The sequence below is a fragment of the Bos javanicus genome, chromosome 18 (assembly GCF_032452875.1).
Source record: "Bos javanicus breed banteng chromosome 18, ARS-OSU_banteng_1.0, whole genome shotgun sequence".
NCBI lineage: Eukaryota > Metazoa > Chordata > Mammalia > Artiodactyla > Bovidae > Bos > Bos javanicus.
Genome location: NC_083885.1, coordinates 2,325,204 through 2,344,632, shown reverse-complemented (window position 1 = coordinate 2,344,632; position 19,429 = coordinate 2,325,204). Strand labels below are relative to the sequence as shown.

The window sequence follows — 19,429 nt, the reverse complement described above, 5'->3', positions numbered from 1 at the left end:
AGACATATTCAAAAAAATATTGCTAGGACTGCTGTCAAAGAGCTTTAGTGCCTATGTTTTCTTCTATGAATTTTATGGTTTCAGATCTTATATTTAAATCTGTAGTCCATTTTAAGGTTACTTTTGTATATGATGTGAGAAAGTAGTCCAGTGTTTGGCTGAGTCCCTTTGCTGTACACCTGAAACTATCACAATATTGTTATAGTCCATTATCAAATAGAAAGAGAAAGTGGTCCAATTTGATTTCTTTTGCATGTAGTTGTCCAGATTTCCCAACAGCATTTATTGGAGAGACTGTCTTTCCCCGTTGTCTACTCTTGCCTCTGTTTTTGTAAATTAATGGCCCAAGTAAGTATGGGTTTATCTTTGCACCCTTTGTTCTGTTCTGTTGATCTGTATGTCTGCTTATGTGATGGTACCTTACTGTTGTGATTACTGTAGCTTTGTAGTACAGATTGAAATCAGAGAGTGTGATATTTCCACCTTTGGTTTCTTTCTTGAGATTGCTTTGGCTATTTCTAGTCTTTTGTTTTCATATAAATTTAAAATCATTTAGTCTAGTTCTATGAAAAATGCTGTTCATATTTTGGCAGGGATTGCATTGCATCTGTAGATTGCCTTGGTAGGAGGATGATTATTTTAACAATGTTAATTCTTCCAATGAGCATAATATGTTTTTCCAATTGTTTATGTCATCTTCAGTTTCTTTCATCAGTGTCATAGTTTTCAGAGTACAGGTCTTTTACCTCTTTGTTTAGATTTAATTCTAGTTTATTTTATTCTATTTAATACAGTTCATAAATGAGATTATATTTCTTAATTTCCCTTTCTGATAGTTCATTGTTAGTGTGTAGAAATGCAGCAGATTTCTGTAGATGAATTTTGTATCCTTTGACTTTACTGAATTCATTTAAATGCTCTATTTTAAAATTTACACAAGAGAGATTATATACTATCCTGTTCCAGGACTGATTTCTTTTCCCCCTGACTTGTTGTATCTTGGAGAGCTTTTTTTTTTTAATTGTAGGACTAAGTGATTAAATGTGTGATTAATTGCTCAACTAATCTTGATTCTAGTCATGTCTTTTTTTTTTTTTAATTTTGGCTGTGCTGGGTCTTCGTTGCAGCACACAGGGGCTTCTTTAGTTGCAGCACACAAGCTTCTCTTCTCTTCTCTGTGCTCTGGAGTGCACAGGCTTAGTCTTTGCAGTGCCTAGGCTTAGTTGCTCTGTGGCATGTGGAATCCTAGTTCCTTGACCAGGGATCAAACCCATGTCCCTTGCATTGGAATGCAGATTCCCAGTTACTAGACCACCAGGGAAGTTTCTCTTGGAGAGCTTTTTATTGTCAGTACATAAAATTGAAGGAAATGGGTACCCACTTCAGTATTCTTGCCTGGGAAGTCCCATGCACAGAGAAGCCTGGTGGGCTACAGTCCATGGGGTCACAAAGAGTCGGACATAACTTAGTGACTATCCAACATAAAATTGAATCTCATTCTTACTGGTAGTAATAGCTGCATAGTGTTTTTACATAGGAATACATTTTTAGTTAATTCTTCCCTTGCATGTGCACTATTGTTGCTTCCTACTAAGATCATGCTGCACTGAGCATCTTTGCATTATTGTCTTGGCAAATATTTGTGGTTATATTCATGGGATATATTTCTTCCAGAAAGATTGCTTTATCAAAGGAAGAATGTTTGTATTTTTAGTTTTGATAGATAATGCCAAGTTGCCCTCTGGAAAATTTGTGCCAGTTTCTGCTTGGAACAGCAGTGTGTAAGCATGCCCATTTCTCCCTCACCCTCAGTGCTTCATGTTACCAGACATTATCTAATAGATGAAAAGAAGTAAAAACATAGTTTAATTTTTGTTTAATTATAGCTGAACACTTACTAACCATTCGTATTTTTGTGTGAGCTGTTTATATTCCTTTCTCTTTTCCCTTGTATTTTTATCTTTATTCACATGGACCAGATATTTTATAGTTACTTGAATTATGAACCTAATTTCAAATGTATAAAAGACTTAATATTCCCTGTTGTTATTTAACTGGGTTATTAACTTCTGGGTTTGTTTTGTTTTAATATCTTTGTAAATTAGCTCCTTTTTGTCATTTGAATGAAAAAAAATCAAGAATTTCGTGAGTTCAAAGGATAATAATATTATCACAGTTTATATTATCTTTGACCAGATTGCACTCTGGAAAGAATGTGAAGTGATTCATGGGTATTGGGTTTTTCTTTGGCATTTTTCAATTGGGTTTGTTCATTTTTGTGTGACTTTTGTTAATTTGTTAGTTTCATATCTTCAAGACAGATTTTGCATTTTCTCTAATTTGAATGTATTGTGGTTTCCATCCAGCAGTCTCCCCAGAAGTCTAACCCTTCTCTAACTTCTGCTTCTGTGGATGAGGAAGAAGGAGACACTTGCACAATATGTTTGGAGCAGTGGACCAATGCTGGGGATCACCGGCTCTCTACATTGCGCTGTGGGCACCTCTTTGGGTACAAATGCATTTCGAAATGGCTCAGAGGACAGACCCGAAAATGTCCCCAGGTAGAGACCGTAGTTAAGAACTGTGTATGTGCACAGTTAACACATTAAGTCAGGCGAATTCCTAGAACCACACTAATTGTGTCCTGTTTGGCTCCTTAGTGTAACAAGAAAGCCAAGCAAAGTGATATCGTTGTCCTTTATGCCCGGACCTTGAGAGCTTTGGACACTAGTGAGCAGGAGCTCATGAAGAGGTAGGTGGAAAGAGTCTGTCTAGCTGGAACATTCCCTTTTGGTTCTTTGTAGGCTCATCTGAAAAAGGGGGTATGATTCACTCTTAGTGCAATTCTGAGGCTTTCCTTGGACTGTGACTAGGGATCTCTGGGGATTGTTGGCAATTTAACATTGTGACATGATACATGTCTGATCACCTGATGCACGGTTTGCTCTCCAAATAGGATTAAAAGTGATGATCTGGAGTAACAAATTATTGTGACTTCACCTAGCTCAATGAATGTAAGGACTTTTGCTTGAACTCTTCAGGGAAAAAAGCTAGTATAGAATATCAGAAAATGAAGTCAATGCATAGGAAAACAACTGAGAAGTTGAGGATAAAAATCTCCTTTCTTGAAAGAGAGGGAGTTGAAAGAAGAGCAACAGGTGGTAGACTGCTGCACTCGTCTGTGTACTCAGCACCTCTCATAAGCCTCCATTTTCAGGGCCTGAGGGTTGTGTGCTGATTGGAGAAGGTAGCTCTGCAGGAGCACTTTGGCATTCCTGTGAACTTGGAGTCAGCGCTAAGACTTAAGTCTTTGGTAATATGACTTGGGGAGGCCAAGACATGGTCTGGTAAGCCCTCCTGAAATCAAAAAGTCATAGAGAAACCTTTAGCCATACAGTAATACCTCACACCTAAGCTGGGCAGCAGACCCACACAGAAAGATAGCCTGGATTTTTTGGTAGCCTGTCCAGCTTCTTCCCTAAGGGATTACCTTTACTGTCTGCCTCTGCCACTAAATTCGGTGAATACTGAATCAGGGAATGAGTGGCCAATTCATTGTGGCCAGTTCACGGCCATCTAGAACACACTCCAAGTCTCAACCTCCTTGTCGTTAGAATAGGCTTAGATACTTTTTTAAAAACTGAGAATTTTTGCTTCTTGTGTCCCTAAGCCCTCCTGCCACAGTATTCTACAAGGAAGTCTCATAACTGAAGCAATACAATGCAAGAAATTATTGGGATTTGGGAAGCCCATGGACAATTGCTAAAAGCACTATTTATAAAATATGCTTTAAGAACAGTAAATATTGGGAATTCCCGGGTAACAGAATTCCCAGGTCCAGTGGTTCAGAATCATCCTTGCAGTGCAGGGGAGGCAGAGGAGGAGATTCCACATGCCATGCAGCAGCAGCCAAAAACCACTCCCCCTGCATTGAGAGTACAGGGATGTGGGTTTGCTCATGCATTACTGGTAAAAATGTACATAGATATTAACATTTAGAGAGGCCCTTGGCAATATAATTCAGAAGTCTAAAAGTAATTCTGCTTTAGGCATTCTAAAAAAATGATTAAGGATATGTACAAAAATGTGTTTAATCAGGCTTTTCATTTAGTTAATAATCCAAACCAAGAAGGTTAATTGGTTGAGTAAACTCTGGCATATCCATGTGATGAAACACTATACATTGATTAAAACTGATGTTGAAATACATTAGTATGTTGTCATGTAAAAGCATGTTGTTAGTGTGGTTATATTTTTGCAAACTGGAAAAAAACATATAAGTAGTCACTGTAAAGTGGAATTACAGATGTATAAATTTTACTCCTTGTTTGCCTTTTTTTATTCACTCCAATGACTATTTATTTGTAGTATGTTAAAATGACAAGTACGTGGTGGGGGAAATTTCCTTGAAAAGGCAAAACCAGTAGGGGTGGCTATTAATGCATGATTGTATTTAAAACTTTGCTGATTACTATAATCGGTGTACTCCTTAGCCTCTTGAGAAGAGTTTCAAAATGGTGATACATACCGAGACTAATAGGATGAATACCCACAGGCTCAACTTTATCAAATCTTAACATTTTCCATATTTGTTTTGGGTCTTTAAAAAAAGAAATATATCCTTATAGATACCGAGGAGGCTTCCTTGTGCACCAAGTTTTTCTTAATTCCTTCTCTTTCCTCAGATGATCTATGACCATAAATCACATACAGTGTGATTTAGAAAGTTTTCACATTTTATGCAGATGTTATTGGATTATAGTTTTTCTTTTGTAGCTTGATTTTGCTTAATACTCTGAGGCACATATCCTGGTTGATATGTAGCTCTCGTTGATTCATTTTAATTTCTATAAAGTGTTCTAGTTCTGTAGAGTTTTCCTATATGTATTTTGTATTGGTAGACAGGTAGTTTCCAGTTTTCATTAGTATAAGCCATGCTGCAGAGAAATGGGTGAGAGTTTCATTAGGTCTAAAAATGGATTTGCTTTATCATAGGGAACATGTAATTTCAACTTTACTAGATATTGTCAAATTGCTCTTTGTAGAGGCTTTTCCAGTTTATACCAGCAGCAGTAATGTAAGGGATTTTGCATTTTTTTCATACCTTCATCTATTTTATATTATCAGACTTAATTTTGCCAGTTTCATGGAGTGAAGTAGCATTTACTTTAGTTTGCTTTTTTATGATGTTTTTCTCAATCACTTATGAGGTTGAACATACTCTTCTGTAAATTGTGTTCAAATATTTTGCTCATTTATATTGAGCCAAGTATATTATTTATTTGTTTCTTACTGATTTATAGTTCTTTGTTTTCCTTATGCTAACTCTTTGTTGGTTGTGCACATTGCACATGTCATCTTCTAGTTTTTGATTTGTCTCTTTGACTTGTTTATGGTATCCTTTGTTGAAAAAGTTTTTACTTTTAGTGAAGTATGTCCTATCTATAAATTTCAGTTGCTACTTCTGTTCTAACTTAAGTTTCTATATTATAAATGGACTACTCTTTTGTTCTGGGATCTGTTTGTTAGTTCTAGTGCTTCAATTTAGTCTTTCTAGCCATCAGCATTATATAATATCCTTTCACTTATTCACTGTTTTCCTTGTGTCTTTTATAACTGTATTTTGCTTCTTAAAGGCCTTAACTTTATTCCTAGGTTGCTGTTAGAATGCTATTTCAAATGAACTTTTTTTGTTACATTTACAAATCATCTGTCTGGTATATGGGAATGCTGTTGATCTAATTTTCTTGATCTTAACTCAGTAACCTTACTAAACTCTTAATAGCTTGTGGGTTCTCTTGAATTTTCCATGAAGATAAATAAGAGCCACTTTATCTCTTCCTTTCCAATTTTCATCTTTTTTCTCTCCTATCTTATTGGAGTGGAAATCTCTATTTGCATTTCATATTTTAAAATGTGAATTTATGATTTTCATACCTATGAATGTGTCCTTTCATTGTACATTATTCCTCTTTATGCTTGTCCATCCTTTTTAATTGTAATCAGTCTTCTTTCTTTTTTTTTAGCATTTACTGGTATATACTTTTTTTTAAACTTCCAACCTCTTTTTATAGTGTTATTTTAATATCTCGTGAACATCCAATAGCTGATTTTCTTTTTATCTGGTAGATGATCTTGGTCTTTTAACAGGTCATTTTACTCTTTTCTGATTTGACTCTAACTCAGGCAGTGAGCTTGGCTGTAGTTCCTCATTTTACATTTTATGTCCCCATTCTTTAGTAAGAGCCAAATTCCTGGTCATTGCCTACCTCAACAGTGAGACCCACTCCAGTAGGCTAATGAGCTCAGCCCTGTCTGCTATTCTTCTGTAATGTTTCTTGGTTTGAGAGATTTTTCTCGTTATATTTTATTCCCCAAATGACATATTTATAGTCAAAGTATATATATCATATCATAAATTTACTGTGCATCTTGATGAGAAGTCTTTCGTGGCCTTTCTAATCTCCACCTGTTGCTGGCTTTCCCCCTCTAGTTCCTTACTAAAGGAACAGAAGCTAAGGAAGAAGGCTGAATTAGACTCGGCACAGTGTCGGCTGCAGCTTCAAGCCCTCACTGATAAATGCTCTAGGCTTCAAAGTCATGTTCAGGTAAGTTTGCCTTTTCTAATACAAAGAACTGTTGGAATAGGAATTAAGAAGGCATCTAAATATTTAGTTTCACTCAGATACAGATAGGATTTACCAAGTTTTTCAGGAAGGAAACATGATCAACTGTTTATTTTTTGTTAGAACTTATATATGTGCTTTATGATGAATTCTACTGCATCCTGAATTAAAAAAAAAAAAAATTGAACAGCCGCCTGATAATTCACAACTTGTTTAGGTCATTTCATTTCCTTGAATCTACCAAAAGTGACAATTTTAGACAAAGTGACTGTCTAAATCATTAAAGACTTTCGGCCCTTTATGATTATGTGCTCTCCCTGTTTCAACTGCTTGTAGAAATATTGTGAAAACTCCAGCAGTTCTTTAGAATTCATGTTAATATTTTCACGTGAAGGAGAAATATCCTTGTATTAGATCAAGGAATTGTATTTCAGGGTAATACCAGACGAAAAAGCTTTATGTCTTCAAAATCGTTTTCGTTTTAGGACTTGCAGAAACTTATCGGTCAGGATAAGATCTCACAACAGCCTGGGGGTTCCCAACCACATTTCCTAAGTGGCCTGCCCACCAGCCAGAGTCAACAGAAGTACCATTTCCAGAAGACATTCACAGTGTCTCAAACAGGAAACTGTCGAGTCATGACATACTGTGATGCTTTGAGCTGCCTGGTGGTATCACAACCTTCTCCTCAGTCCGCCTTCCTTCCAGGTGAATAGTCCAGAACCTCAGTTTTTATGTTCATTGTTGGACGCTGTTTATTTATTTCCTCCCTTTTTGGATAATCCAGGACTCACTAGTAGGTGAACACTGTCCGCAGCCCACCAGGTCACTTTTTCCCTAGTTACTTTCCTTGATACAGATATGTTGGGGTACTACAGAGATGTCTGTACTGTCTGTTTGACTTCTGTAAACTTGTTCACCAGAAGGGCAGAGATGCTGAACCATGGTAAAGTGAGAGAAGACGTACTTAGAAGTGTGAGTTGTCCAAGGATAAGGACTATAATTGCTTGTATGTCCTGCTAAAATGCAGATTCATTTAGCCTAGAAATGTTTGGAAAAAACACTACCCCAAGGTCTAATTCAAGTTAAAACAAGATTGAATGCTTATTTTCAGTAGTGTGCACGTTGACAAATTCCAAGTAAAAGAATTTGGGAACATTATTATTTTATTGTACTGATTTTCTCTTTTTTGTGCACTTTTCAAGTTTCATTTTAGGTTGTTTTAATGTTGAAAACCAAACCGCACAGGCCCAATGTGGTAGATGTTTTTTCCTGCTCTCTTCAGCATATGATTTCTGCCAACTGTAGGGTCCCTTTGCTTCTGCCTGATTTAGTGTCTCCCCACTTAGAAGTTCCTTTCAAATGCTTCAAAACTGTGTCCCCCATACTTAGGTATGTACAGGATTTGTAGTGGAATCCCTTGAATATCATATATTTTTCTATTCACTGATACTAACTCTGAGTTGAGAGGCTATCAGGAGGCTCCAGTTGAGGGGAAAGTAAAAGGATTGTTTATAATGTTGCTATATTCCATTCACAGTTTTAATAAAAAGATTTGTCTTCAAGTGAAACCTTCCCCATTAATTGGAAAAATATTTATTCCAGTTGTTCCTCAAATTGGGTGTAATCTGTTCCTTTATTTCTTAGTGTGTCTGTTCTGTCCTGCACAGCCAGCTCTTCCTGATAGACTGATAATGCTAATTTCTTGTTTCCTTTAATGATTAACTAGGCAAAATCTCAAGTTCCCTTGTTGATTTAAAACCTATAGTTTCCATGTTTGTTTCTCTGGCTCTGCTAATTCTGTTGTAGCAGAAATCACAATAAACTTTCTCTCACTTAATTCCCTAGTCAAGGAGAAGTGTGATTCAAGGCTATCTGTTTTTTCAGGTGTCTCAACTCACTCATGTATTTGGCTGCATTGGGTCTTAGTTGCATCGTGCGGGGTCTTTCCTTGCGGTTCTTAAGCTCTCTGGTTGGGACTGGTAGGCTTTGGAGTGCACAGGCTTCAGTAGTTGACGTGCACAGGCTTAGTTGCTCTGTGGCATGTGGGATCTTAGTTTACAGACCAGGGATTGAATCCACATCTCCTACACTGCAAGACAAATTCTTAGCCACTGGATCACCAGGGAAGTCCCTCAAGGATATCTTGATTTGACAAATTTTGTAAGTGTATAACTCAGATAAAATATATATCTGATAAAATAAATGTGTTATTATTCCCTGGCAAGAGAACAGAGTAACAAATAAATTTAAAAGGACAAGTTTTTGGCTTTCTTTTCCCCTCTTGGAATGATATACATTATGATACTTGATTTTACCTATTTTCATTCTGTTGCAGAAAAATGTAGCATCTTGACCACATGACACAGAAATTACTTAGCTCCATTCTTTGTTGTTCACTCTCATCTACATTTTTGAGTATATGTGGTTCAGAAAGACTAGTCTCTCGCTTTCCTTTAAAAGCTTTATTATTACAGTATAATTGATATACAGTAAACTGCACCTCCTTAATGTGATATACCATTTGGTGAGTATTGATGTATGTATCAGTATTTGTATACACTTCTAAAACCATCATAACAATCAAGGTAATGAACATACCACCAGTTGTCCTGAAAGTTTGCTCAGGCTTTTTGTAATCCATCATCCACCTGTTCCTCCCTTCTCTCCCCATCCCAAGGCAACTACTTTCTATCTTGGTATATTAGTTTATAATTTCTAGAATTTACATAACTGGAGCCATACAGTGTTACTCTTTTTGTCTGGGTTCTTTCAAGGTAACTTTATAAAGATTATTCATATTATTGTGTCTGTCAGTAGTTCATTCCTTTTTATTGCTGGGTAGTATTCCACTGTATGTGTATATGATGGTTTCTCATATACTTGATAGACATTTGGGATAGAATGTACTTTTTAAAATAAATTATAACCTGGGAGTTATTTTCTTTGTTCGACTAGTTTTTTCCCAGAAACTGACATGCCAAGAAAGGTGAACAAAGATGTTGCTTGAAATGGCAGTTTCCTTTGCCCTAAATTGACTTTCAGTGATCTGTTTCACTCTCTTATAAATTTGGCAGGCTTTGGTGTTAAGATGTTGAGTACTGCCAACATGAAAAGCAGCCAGTATATTCCTATGCATGGCAAACAAATACGTGGACTGGCTTTCAGCAGTCGATCCAAAGGCTTACTTCTCTCTGCTTCCCTGGACAGCACAATTAAACTGACCAGGTGAGTACTTTGTGGGGAAGATGGGCCTTGGGATGCCTAGTGTTGAGTAGCTTGGAAATTAGTATCTGTGTTATGATGACCTTGCCTTTTGGGGTGGGGATGGGATGGGAGCTGTCCAAGGCATTGTTTTCTCAGATCCAGGTTCATTGAATTTTAAATGTATTGCTTTAAGAAGTGGACACAGCTGGTTGCAAAGCTGAATATGTGATGGTCCATTTCTTTAAAATTATATATGCTACAAAATATATCTTAAACCATGCAGATATATATTTTTTGACTTTTCAAGAATGATTCAGCTTAATTTTACCCCAAAACTCAGTGTGTCAATTCTGTTATGTTTTATATATATCTAAATGCTATGACTTATTTTAGTAGTATTGAAAAATAGAAGGGAAAAAAGAAAGGTTAAATACCAAACTGTCATTAATGACTACTTCTGGATAGTTGGATTATAACTTTTTATTTTTCTTACATGTGTTTTCTAATTTTTCAGTATTAAACATTGAATATCTGTGTAATAGGTAGCCGTGGAGAAGGATATAGGATCAGGGGAAGGAATATACTGTTTATTTGTCCCTTTAACTTATTCTTCCTTACAGCTTAGGAGGAAAATCTGTATCCTCCAAAACAAATATTGTGGAATTAAGAGGAGTTATCTCCATAGACCTTAGGGGAAATTGGGAATCCATGTAGTTTTGATGTGTGGGTGTGTTCTTATCTTTACATCTTTGTTCTGTGTTTGACTTTTGTAATGCATAATTGTAAAAGTCTTTTGTAATTCTACAGCCTGGAAACAAATACCGTGGTCCAGACTTACAACGCTGGGCGGCCTGTCTGGAGCTGCTGCTGGTGTCTTGATGAAAACAATTACATCTATGCTGGACTGGTCAACGGTTCGATTCTGTTATATGACCTTCGAAATACAAGCTCTCACGTCCAGGAATTAGTACCTCAGAGAGCTAGGTAGGGAGCCACCTGAAAGTAACAGCTTTCTCTTAGACTATTATATTAATCCTCTCTTTTACAAGTGTTTCACAGTTGATCAGAATTTCTCACAGAGGGCATTTCTCTGGGTCCTCTGATCTATTCTCACTTCAGAATCAGTAAAATCCTAGAGTTTGTGTTCATGATAGCTCATATGGCAGAAAGTTCTCATACGAAGTATAACCAGATTCATAGAATTACACATCACAGTGTGCCAGAATAAAACCACTACTTTGTTCAGAACCCAGCTCCACCATTTATGAGCTTTGTGACCTTGGTTAACGTTTCTTGGCCTGTTGTGAACTAACCAGTGGACCACTAGGGAATTCTCTATGCTGTATTTTAATTGAGGGAGTCTGTCAAATACAGCTTGGAAGCTTTAGTTTATTGGATATATAAGTTGAATTTCCTTCTTGACTTTGTGTGTGTGTGTGTGTCTAACCCCATTTCTAGAAGCTTCACACCAGTCAGGCTTCCTTGTGTTTGTAATCTTGTACTGTTAAATTTCCTACTCCGCTTTTTCCCCACTGCTTTTAGAGCACGTGGAATTTCCTCTGAAACTGGGTGTGGAATATTATATATATGCCCTTTTGTTCCTACAGAGTGGGTTGATAGTTTTTATTAGATATCAAAGGACAGTGACTTACAAAATTTCTTCTATAGAGGTAGGAATGTCCTTGACTTCTCATCGTGGCGCCTGAAGTGGTTCAGATATAGGCAGGTAAGACTCGGTTTCCTTCCTTTCCCTTCAGATGCCCGCTGGTATCCCTGTCGTATGTGCCCAGAGCTGCCTCTGCTGCGTTTCCATATGGTGGCGTGTTGGCTGGAGCGTTGGAGAATGCCTCTTTTTGGGAGCTGAAAACGGGTTTTACTCATTGGCCTCATGTGCTGCCCATGGAGCCTGGGGGCTGCGTAGACTTTCAGGTAGAGAGCAGCACCCGCCACTGTCTCGTGACCTATAGGCCTGGTGAGTGTTGTTGGGGTGTCCTCATGGGACCTGTGGTTGGTTTGGAAGTAGATTGGTAGAGGGGAGGAAAGGAGAGCTTGCCCTAGCTTTCAGGTGGTGCTGGTCAGCCCCTCATGGACTAACAGCTCTTGCCGCTGCAGGGAGCTTCTGTGGAGCCTGCCTCCCTGTCCCTCCCTTGTTCGTGAACTGGGACATACTTGGCCAGGTACTACTTGGAAGTGGAATTAGGATCCTCCACTTTAGAATCCTCTCTGACTTACGACAGTGATGGAATGAGGAGACCTGCTCTTGAGGCCACTGAGCTACCTTACATCAGTTTCATGTCTTCTGCTCGCCCCTCAGTTCACTTAAAAGGAAGGCCCAGATGAAAGCAGTCATGTAGAGGGCCCAGACGCTAAGCTGTTAGCTGTTCTTCCTTATTTGGGGCCTCAAAGTTAAGTGGGGAGTAGATGGACAACCATGGTGGCCCTAGCCAGCTGAACTTCTCACAGCTTCCAGAACCAGGACTGCAACCCTTGACTGACTATGCTTAAATTCACAGGTTTTTTTCTAGCTGAAAGGTAATGAATCTAATCTGGTGAGCTATATTGATGGTCAAGTAGATGTTTTGGTCAGAAATAGTCATTAAAGTGCCCATACTTCTGCTAGTTGTGGGTTGACCTAATCATTTTAAGTTTTGTTTGAGCTGAGAAGCTGCCTCAGCAGACTCTCCTTTCCCTTTTGGACCCATCTCCTAGGTCCTCTGTCTCCACGGATTTGCTATGACATGTAGAAAGCTTGGAGATCCCATTCTGTTCTCTAGCTTTTGTTTGTCTCTCAGCAGAACCACAGCGATATGTTTCCCCTTCTGTGATAACATGCTTTCACTTTATTTGTACAGTTCCGGGTATTAGTGGGGCCATCACTGGAGGGAAGGAAAAGACCTTGTCGCCCGAACCCTTAAGGAAGATAAAAACCCAAACAGAAGTCCAGCTGGATACAGTGATTTTCCTAAAAAGGCTAGCTCGTTCTCAGAATTGTTTCCCTCATAGACAAAAACCTATTGTAGATAACTTACTTCATCCTATAGCCCAATGTTCTGAATTTCATTTGTGCTATATTATTGTGTTCTTACTGTGTTTGCTCTGTAGCTATTAATGATGGCTTGATAAAACTGCCTTTTCTACTCAACTGTGTTAGAACCAAGTTTAGGTACTTGCTTAATTTCTTTGGACCATCCCTACAGATCAATACTGATTTCTCTTTCTCTTAGATAAAAATCACAACAACTTACGAAGTGTACTCATGGAGATGTCCTATAAACTGGATAATGCTGGAGAGCCCATCTGCTCCTGCCATCCTGTACAAACATTCTTTGGGGGACCCTCCTGCAAATTGCTAACCAAGAATGCCATTTTCCAAAATCCAGAGAATAATGGCAGCATCCTGGTGTGTATTGGGGATGAAGCATCAAAATCTGCCCTGGTGAGTAGTCTGTTTTTTATACTGATGTGTTTAAAGCAAAAAACCAAAGTTCTCCATAATTGCACGTACCTTCATATGTGTATATGTGTGGTTGCTTTTTTTTAATACAAGTCACACTTTATTGGGTTGGCCAAAAAGTTTGTTTTTTTCTGTTGGTGGCTCTAGTAGCACATAGTTGACTGTAACTTCATTTGAAACAATTTTGTTAGATTGTATTGTGACAGCTATCATGTCAGTGTGTATTAAAAATAAGACTTGTCAAGATTGGTGAATTTTGTGTAGCCATTTTAATATTGACAGTGGAAGGAAAAAAGGCAACGTTTTTTTTCAGCATATTATGCTTTATTATTTCAAGAAAGGTAAAAAACTTTGGTGAAATGCAGAAACAGATTTGTGTATGGGAAAAGTGCTGTGACTGAACATGTCGAAAGTGTTTTGGAAGTTTTGTGCTAGAGATTTCTCGCTGGGCGATGCTCCACAGTCAGGTAGGTCAGTTGAAGTTGATAGCGATCACCTCGAGACATTAAATGAGAACAGTTACCATTATACCACACAGGAGATAGCCAGCATACTCAAAATATCCAAATCAAGTGTGAAAGATCATTTGCATCAGCCTGATTATGTTAATCACTTTGATGTCCGAGTTCCACGTAAGTTAAGTGAAAAACACTTTGACTGTATTTCTGCATGTGATTCTCTACTGAAATGTAATGAAAATGTTCTTTTTTAATACAAATTGTGATGGGCAGTGAAAAGTGAATACTGTACAATAATGTGTACATTATTAATTAATGTGTACAGAAGAGATCCTGGGGCAAGCGAACTGAACCACCACCAACTACAACAAAGGCCAGTCTCCATCCAACGAAGATGATATTGTATATGTGGTGGGATTGGAAATGAGCTCTATTATGAGCTTCTTCCAAAAAACCAAATGATTAATTCCAACAAGTACTGCTCACAATTAGACCAACTGAAATCAGCATTCAATGAAAAATGTCCGGAGTTAATCAAGGGAAAACACATAATCTTCCATCAGAATAATGCAAGACCATGTGTTTCTTTGATGACCAGGCAAAAACTGTTACAGCTTGACTGGGAAGTTCTTATTCATCCGCTCTATTCACCAGACATTGCACCTTTGTATTTCCATTTATTTATTTTAGTCTTTACAAAATTCTCTTAATGGAAGAAGTTTCAATTCTGTGGAAGACTGTAAAAAGCACTTAGAATAGTACTTTGCTCAAAAAGATAAAAAGTTCTTGGAAGATAAAGTTATGAAGTTGCCTGAAAAATGGCAGAATGTAGTATAACAAAACATTCGAGAAAGTTCTTGATGAAAATGTTCTTTTATTTTTACTTAAAAACATGAACTTTTTGGCCAACCCAATACATACTGCTTTTCCATTTAACTTCCTGTTTTGGTTATCTTTCCATACCAATATCTATAGATTGACATCATTCTTTATAAGTGAGCTGTAGTGTTTTACGTGACCTATGTCAGATATCCTGCCTTTGTGCGACCTTGTGAAGGTTAGGGACAAGCTGTTTTACCCCCCAGGCGGTGCTGTCTCTGCAGTGCTTTCAAAGTTGTGTGATGATAAACATATAGCTATATGTTTTAGGGGGGAAAAAGGCACTACTGAAACCTCTATAAAATCATTGATCAATGCAAGATGAAACTAACAGATGGAAGGTTGATGGGGAATTTTACAGTGGAGGGGTCAGCCTGTTACCACCTGAATACATGATCAACTATTGTGTCACTGTTAATGGCTTAAGCAGAAATAATTTGCCTCTTGATGTAAGGGAAAATGAAGTACATGATGCCTAGATGTCCTTGAACCCATAGAACAGCACTGCCCACTTAAGGCCATGTGATCCCTTGAAATGTTAATGTGAATGAAAAACTTAATTGTTAAATTTTTGTGTAATTTAAATGTAAAGAGGTTTAATTGGCTAATGGCAGCCATATTGGATACTGTCACTCTTCAGTCTAATGCTTTTATTTACTGGAATTGCAGTGGATAAGAGAATAAGTTAAGTAATAGCACAGAAAGCAGCAAACACATCTAGGTTGTGGACATTCTGTAGGACAACAGATCCTGCTTCCACAAGTCAGTGGCAGAAGGAGAAAAGAGTGGGGAGGTTGGATCTGCTCAAACTAAGAGAGGCTTTTTAAAATTTATGATTACCAAGGGTAATGTGGACCTTATTTGAATCCTGAATCAAACAAAACCAATATAAAAAGAGACTATCAGAAAATTTTTATTTTGCAGTATATGTTAGAGAATACTATGAAATTATTGTTCATTTTGTTAGGCATAGTGACATTGAGATGTAGGAAAATGTCTTTTGTTTGTTTATTTTTAAGAGATGTATACTTAAGTGTATAAGGGTAAAATGACATGAGGTCAGCAAAGAAAAAAAACAATAAACCAGATATGGTAAAAACTTAGTCATCTGGGTGATGGATTACTCATAGTACTATTCTCCTTTTTATTACATGAATTTTTTGTCCATAATAAATTTTTTTTTTAAAGGAGAAGAAAGCAGCAGTTAGAATACAGGTTCCATGAAGGCAGAGACAGGGACTTATTGTCTTGTTGACCCTTGTTTCCCCTAATAGAGTTCTTGGCATATAGACTGAAGGGGAGAATACTAGGCTTGGTTTTCAGATCCACTCACAGGTAGACCACAATTGTGAATTATAGTAGGTGAGGCTGTGCATGACCTATGTTAGATGTGCTGCTTTTGTGCAACCTTGTGAAGGTTAGGGACATTGTTTTACTCCCTGGGCAGTCCTGTCTATGCAGTGCTTTCAGAGTTGTGTGATGATAAAGACTGCAAGTCCCAAATTGAATTGAAGGACTCCTGACCTTTTTTTCTTCTTTTTAAGCTATGGGATGCTGGCAGTGGCTCATTGCTGCAGGATCTGCAGGCCGATCAGCCTGTCTTGGACATCTGCCCATTTGACGTGAATCATAACAGCTACTTGGCTACCTTAACAGAAAAGACCGTCCACATCTATAGGTGGGAGTAACCATGGTCTTGAAACTTATCAGTCATGTTGCTGGTTAATGTTACATGTTGTTTGCTAGTACCTCACAGCCTTGAGCAAGATCTGTGCTTATTGTCTGTGGCCTAGAACTTGTGGGATCGTGGTTCCATTAGGTTAATAAGATCCTCAGATTCCAGGTCAACAAAACACTATAGATGGTGTATCTTCAGTGTCCATCAAAAGAGTAAGTGACTGGTACTCCATCAACATTATCCATTTCTTGGGTTAAAAGCTTTCATGAATCTTTGTTGAGAATCAATATGTTTGATCAGACTTGCTGCTGAGCCTTGGAGAGTATCCTCCCTGCAGTCACTTAGAATATGGATGTACACCGAGCATCTCCGGATGTGACATCCTACCTGAGTTGTCCTGTCACTTGACTGCATGACTTGAGAGTGCTTATGTTCCTGATGGGACTAACCATTTTGATGCTCCTTGGATGCAGCGTGGATGCAGAAGTCTTCAATTGAGCACAAGAGGGCACTATACAGTCTTCTGAAGAATTTGACCTATTTCTGACCTTGTAGGCTGATAATCTTTTAGTAACTTGGTCTCATCCCCACAGAACTGTGTGGTAGAGCTCATCTGGTCTGCTCTGTGGCAGGAACAGCTTTGTTCAGGTGTGCAGTGCCAGGATAGTGGTAAACCCAGTGATGATGGCAGCTGATGAGCTGTAGATCCTTTCCTAATGCCAAGTGTATGGGGTTCATCACATTGTGCGAATCAAGGAAAGAGACCAGTTGTTTGAGCAGTGGGGAAGACTCACTTTTTTTCTAGGCAGCTAAGATCTCAGGATTGGTTTTATATAAGCCAGTGCTTTGAAAGCCACTCTTTGTCCTCTCACTAGGAAAAGATGAGCCATATGTCAAAGCTCTTACTAGTATGAAAGATCAGAAGCATGGTTAGAGAGATCTAACCAAGAGAGGCTTACAAAAGAGAAGCTGCTTAGACTGCTGTTGAAAGCAGAAGAGGACTTGTCTCTTGCATTTTTATAGAGTCTCTCTGAATAAAGTCAACCCCTTGGAGTAAGGAACCATTCTTGAGTGTGTTTAGAATTCCCTGGTTAAAGCCTGCCCCCAGGTGAAACTGTTGTTTGATTCCAAATTCCTCTGATTTGCCTCCTTTCCTAACTTTTTTTAAGTGTTTTTAGTAAAATAACAGTGGTTGGAGGCCTGTGTGGATTGCAGGGAGATGCCCACCAGCTTTCATTCCAGCCCTGGATTGTCCCACTTTTGGAGCTGTATTTTTCTCCAATAGAGGGTTCAGTTTATATCTGTTTGCTTTGCGAAAGGCTACTCTACTAAACTACTGTCCACAACAGAACATGTCTCAAGGCATGCTCCCTGTTCTTGGGGAGCAGGATGGCTAACTGAATTTCTTAATAATTGTTGTAGAAATGTTATCATTATTTTTATTTTAAAACAGTTCTGATCTGTCATCTCCTGAGCTGTTTCCAGCATTTCTCACCAGCAAGGGCTTATTGCAGTAGATTTCCCCAGAGTTCCATGTTCTAGTTGTGCTTTTTAAAGAATGGCCTCCTTCTGTTTAAGGAAACTGTTCAAAAAGCCAGTTTCCAGAACCTGGGAAAGAGCTCCCTTTTCTAGAAGAGGTGTAACCTTTTGGTATGTTGATGATTAAGAATAACTGCCCAGGCCTAGAGCTTCAGGGGCAGAAAAGGATTTGAATTAAAAAACAATCTGGTTTCAGCAGATGATAAGAGAGAGGATATAAGTGGTCAGGCCCTGGCTGCTTTAGTCTTTGGCTAGGGCAGAACCCCGGGCAGGGTTGAAGTACACTTAGCTGATGCTGACTGAGATCAACCCCCACCCCCAAGCGTAGGAACCAAGGGACTTGTATTATTAGAGAAGTTGAAAGAATCTCATGCCTTACCAGTCCTTGCATTCCCCTAGTAAGTTTAGATGTTAGAGAAACAAAAATTCTTGCGATTGTGACTGATTTCTCCAATGGAAGAACTTCCCCTCCACCCCTGCTCCCCTCCGCCTGGGAGGAGAGATGACATCTGTAGATGCAGGCTCTACCCCACCATCTTCCCTCACCCCAGTCCCTGAGATTGTTTTCCCATTTGAGCGTTTGGAGTTAAGCAGACTCAAAAATATTTTCTTGTTATATATATCCTTGTACCTGCTTTGAAAACCAGACAGTGGGATCTCTATTCATGTCCTATGTTTTAATGTTTGTGTTTTATGTTTTAATGTAGAATATGAAAATAAACATTTACCATATGTTTCAGCTTCTGATGTCTTTTGTCTCTTTGAATGGTAGAGGCAGGAACCTGTGTGCCTTTTGGAAAAGGGGTCTAATCCCAGACTGCCTTGTAGATTTCTTCATTTCCGTAGTACTGGGTCAGAATTACACAGGATGGTCCCTGGATCAAAAGTAAACATCATATTTAAATTAATGAAGTAAGTTGAGGCAGTAGTTGGCAATTCTCTTTTACTGTTGCCTCTTAAGTCCCCAGCACTGGTCACTTGTCTGTTTCTGCTCAAGGGTCTAAATCCTGCAAACTACATTTGCTTGCTGGCTTCCTATTAGTCTCTGAGTCCAGAAGACTCTTCTGTGTGGGGAGGAGAGGACTTCCTCTTCTCTTTCTCCTAGTCTTTGGCAGTGCTCCTGGCAGTGACAGCAGCACTGGGCACGTGTGGACTCCTGGGTTTCTGCTCAGCACAGCTCTGGCCACTTGCCTCAGTTTCTTTGTTCTGTTCAGTTCAGGAATTTCTTTTGCTGTAAATCATGGTGTTCTGGGATTAGACTGGAAAGGCTGAAAATGTTTTCCAGCTGAACAGCAAATGGAGTATACTAGATTGCAGGAGGACTAAATCCATAAGTTTAATATTGTCATGGAGCCATGTGCTCCAATAAAAAAGAGGTTAAAAGGTCCTGAGTAAAGAAGTAAACCCCAAATTACTAAGAAACCTAACACCACTGTTTCTCTTCCATAGTATTCTTTCCTTGGTTTCCCATCTCAGTGGTTGACTGTAAGTGAAATTTCTAAAAATAAACATTTGTGTGTCCTTGTCCTTTAATCAGTTTGTTTGTTGGTAACAATCTCTTGTTTGTTTATCCCTTTGTAGTTTACAC

The 19,429-nt window shown here is 38.4% G+C and overlaps 1 protein-coding gene across 2 annotated transcripts in view; it reads left to right on the top strand.

Moving 5' to 3' along the window:
• Nucleotides 1–18,580, top strand: part of RFWD3 (ring finger and WD repeat domain 3) — a 34,686-nt gene extending 16,106 nt beyond the window's left edge. The window contains exons 5-13 of one of the 2 annotated variants that reach the window (XM_061386718.1): nt 2,367–2,561; nt 2,661–2,752; nt 6,494–6,608; nt 7,112–7,334; nt 9,704–9,854; nt 10,641–10,817; nt 11,591–11,805; nt 13,058–13,269; nt 16,169–18,580. In XM_061386718.1, the coding sequence (XP_061242702.1) occupies nt 2,367–2,561; nt 2,661–2,752; nt 6,494–6,608; nt 7,112–7,334; nt 9,704–9,854; nt 10,641–10,817; nt 11,591–11,805; nt 13,058–13,269; nt 16,169–16,312 (1,524 nt within the window). In that variant the 3' untranslated portion in view covers nt 16,313–18,580. The remainder of the gene's footprint in view (nt 1–2,366; nt 2,562–2,660; nt 2,753–6,493; nt 6,609–7,111; nt 7,335–9,703; nt 9,855–10,640; nt 10,818–11,590; nt 11,806–13,057; nt 13,270–16,168) is intronic. The other variant, XM_061386717.1, reaches the window with a different exon arrangement.
• The last annotated feature ends 849 nt before the right edge of the window (nt 18,581–19,429 follow it).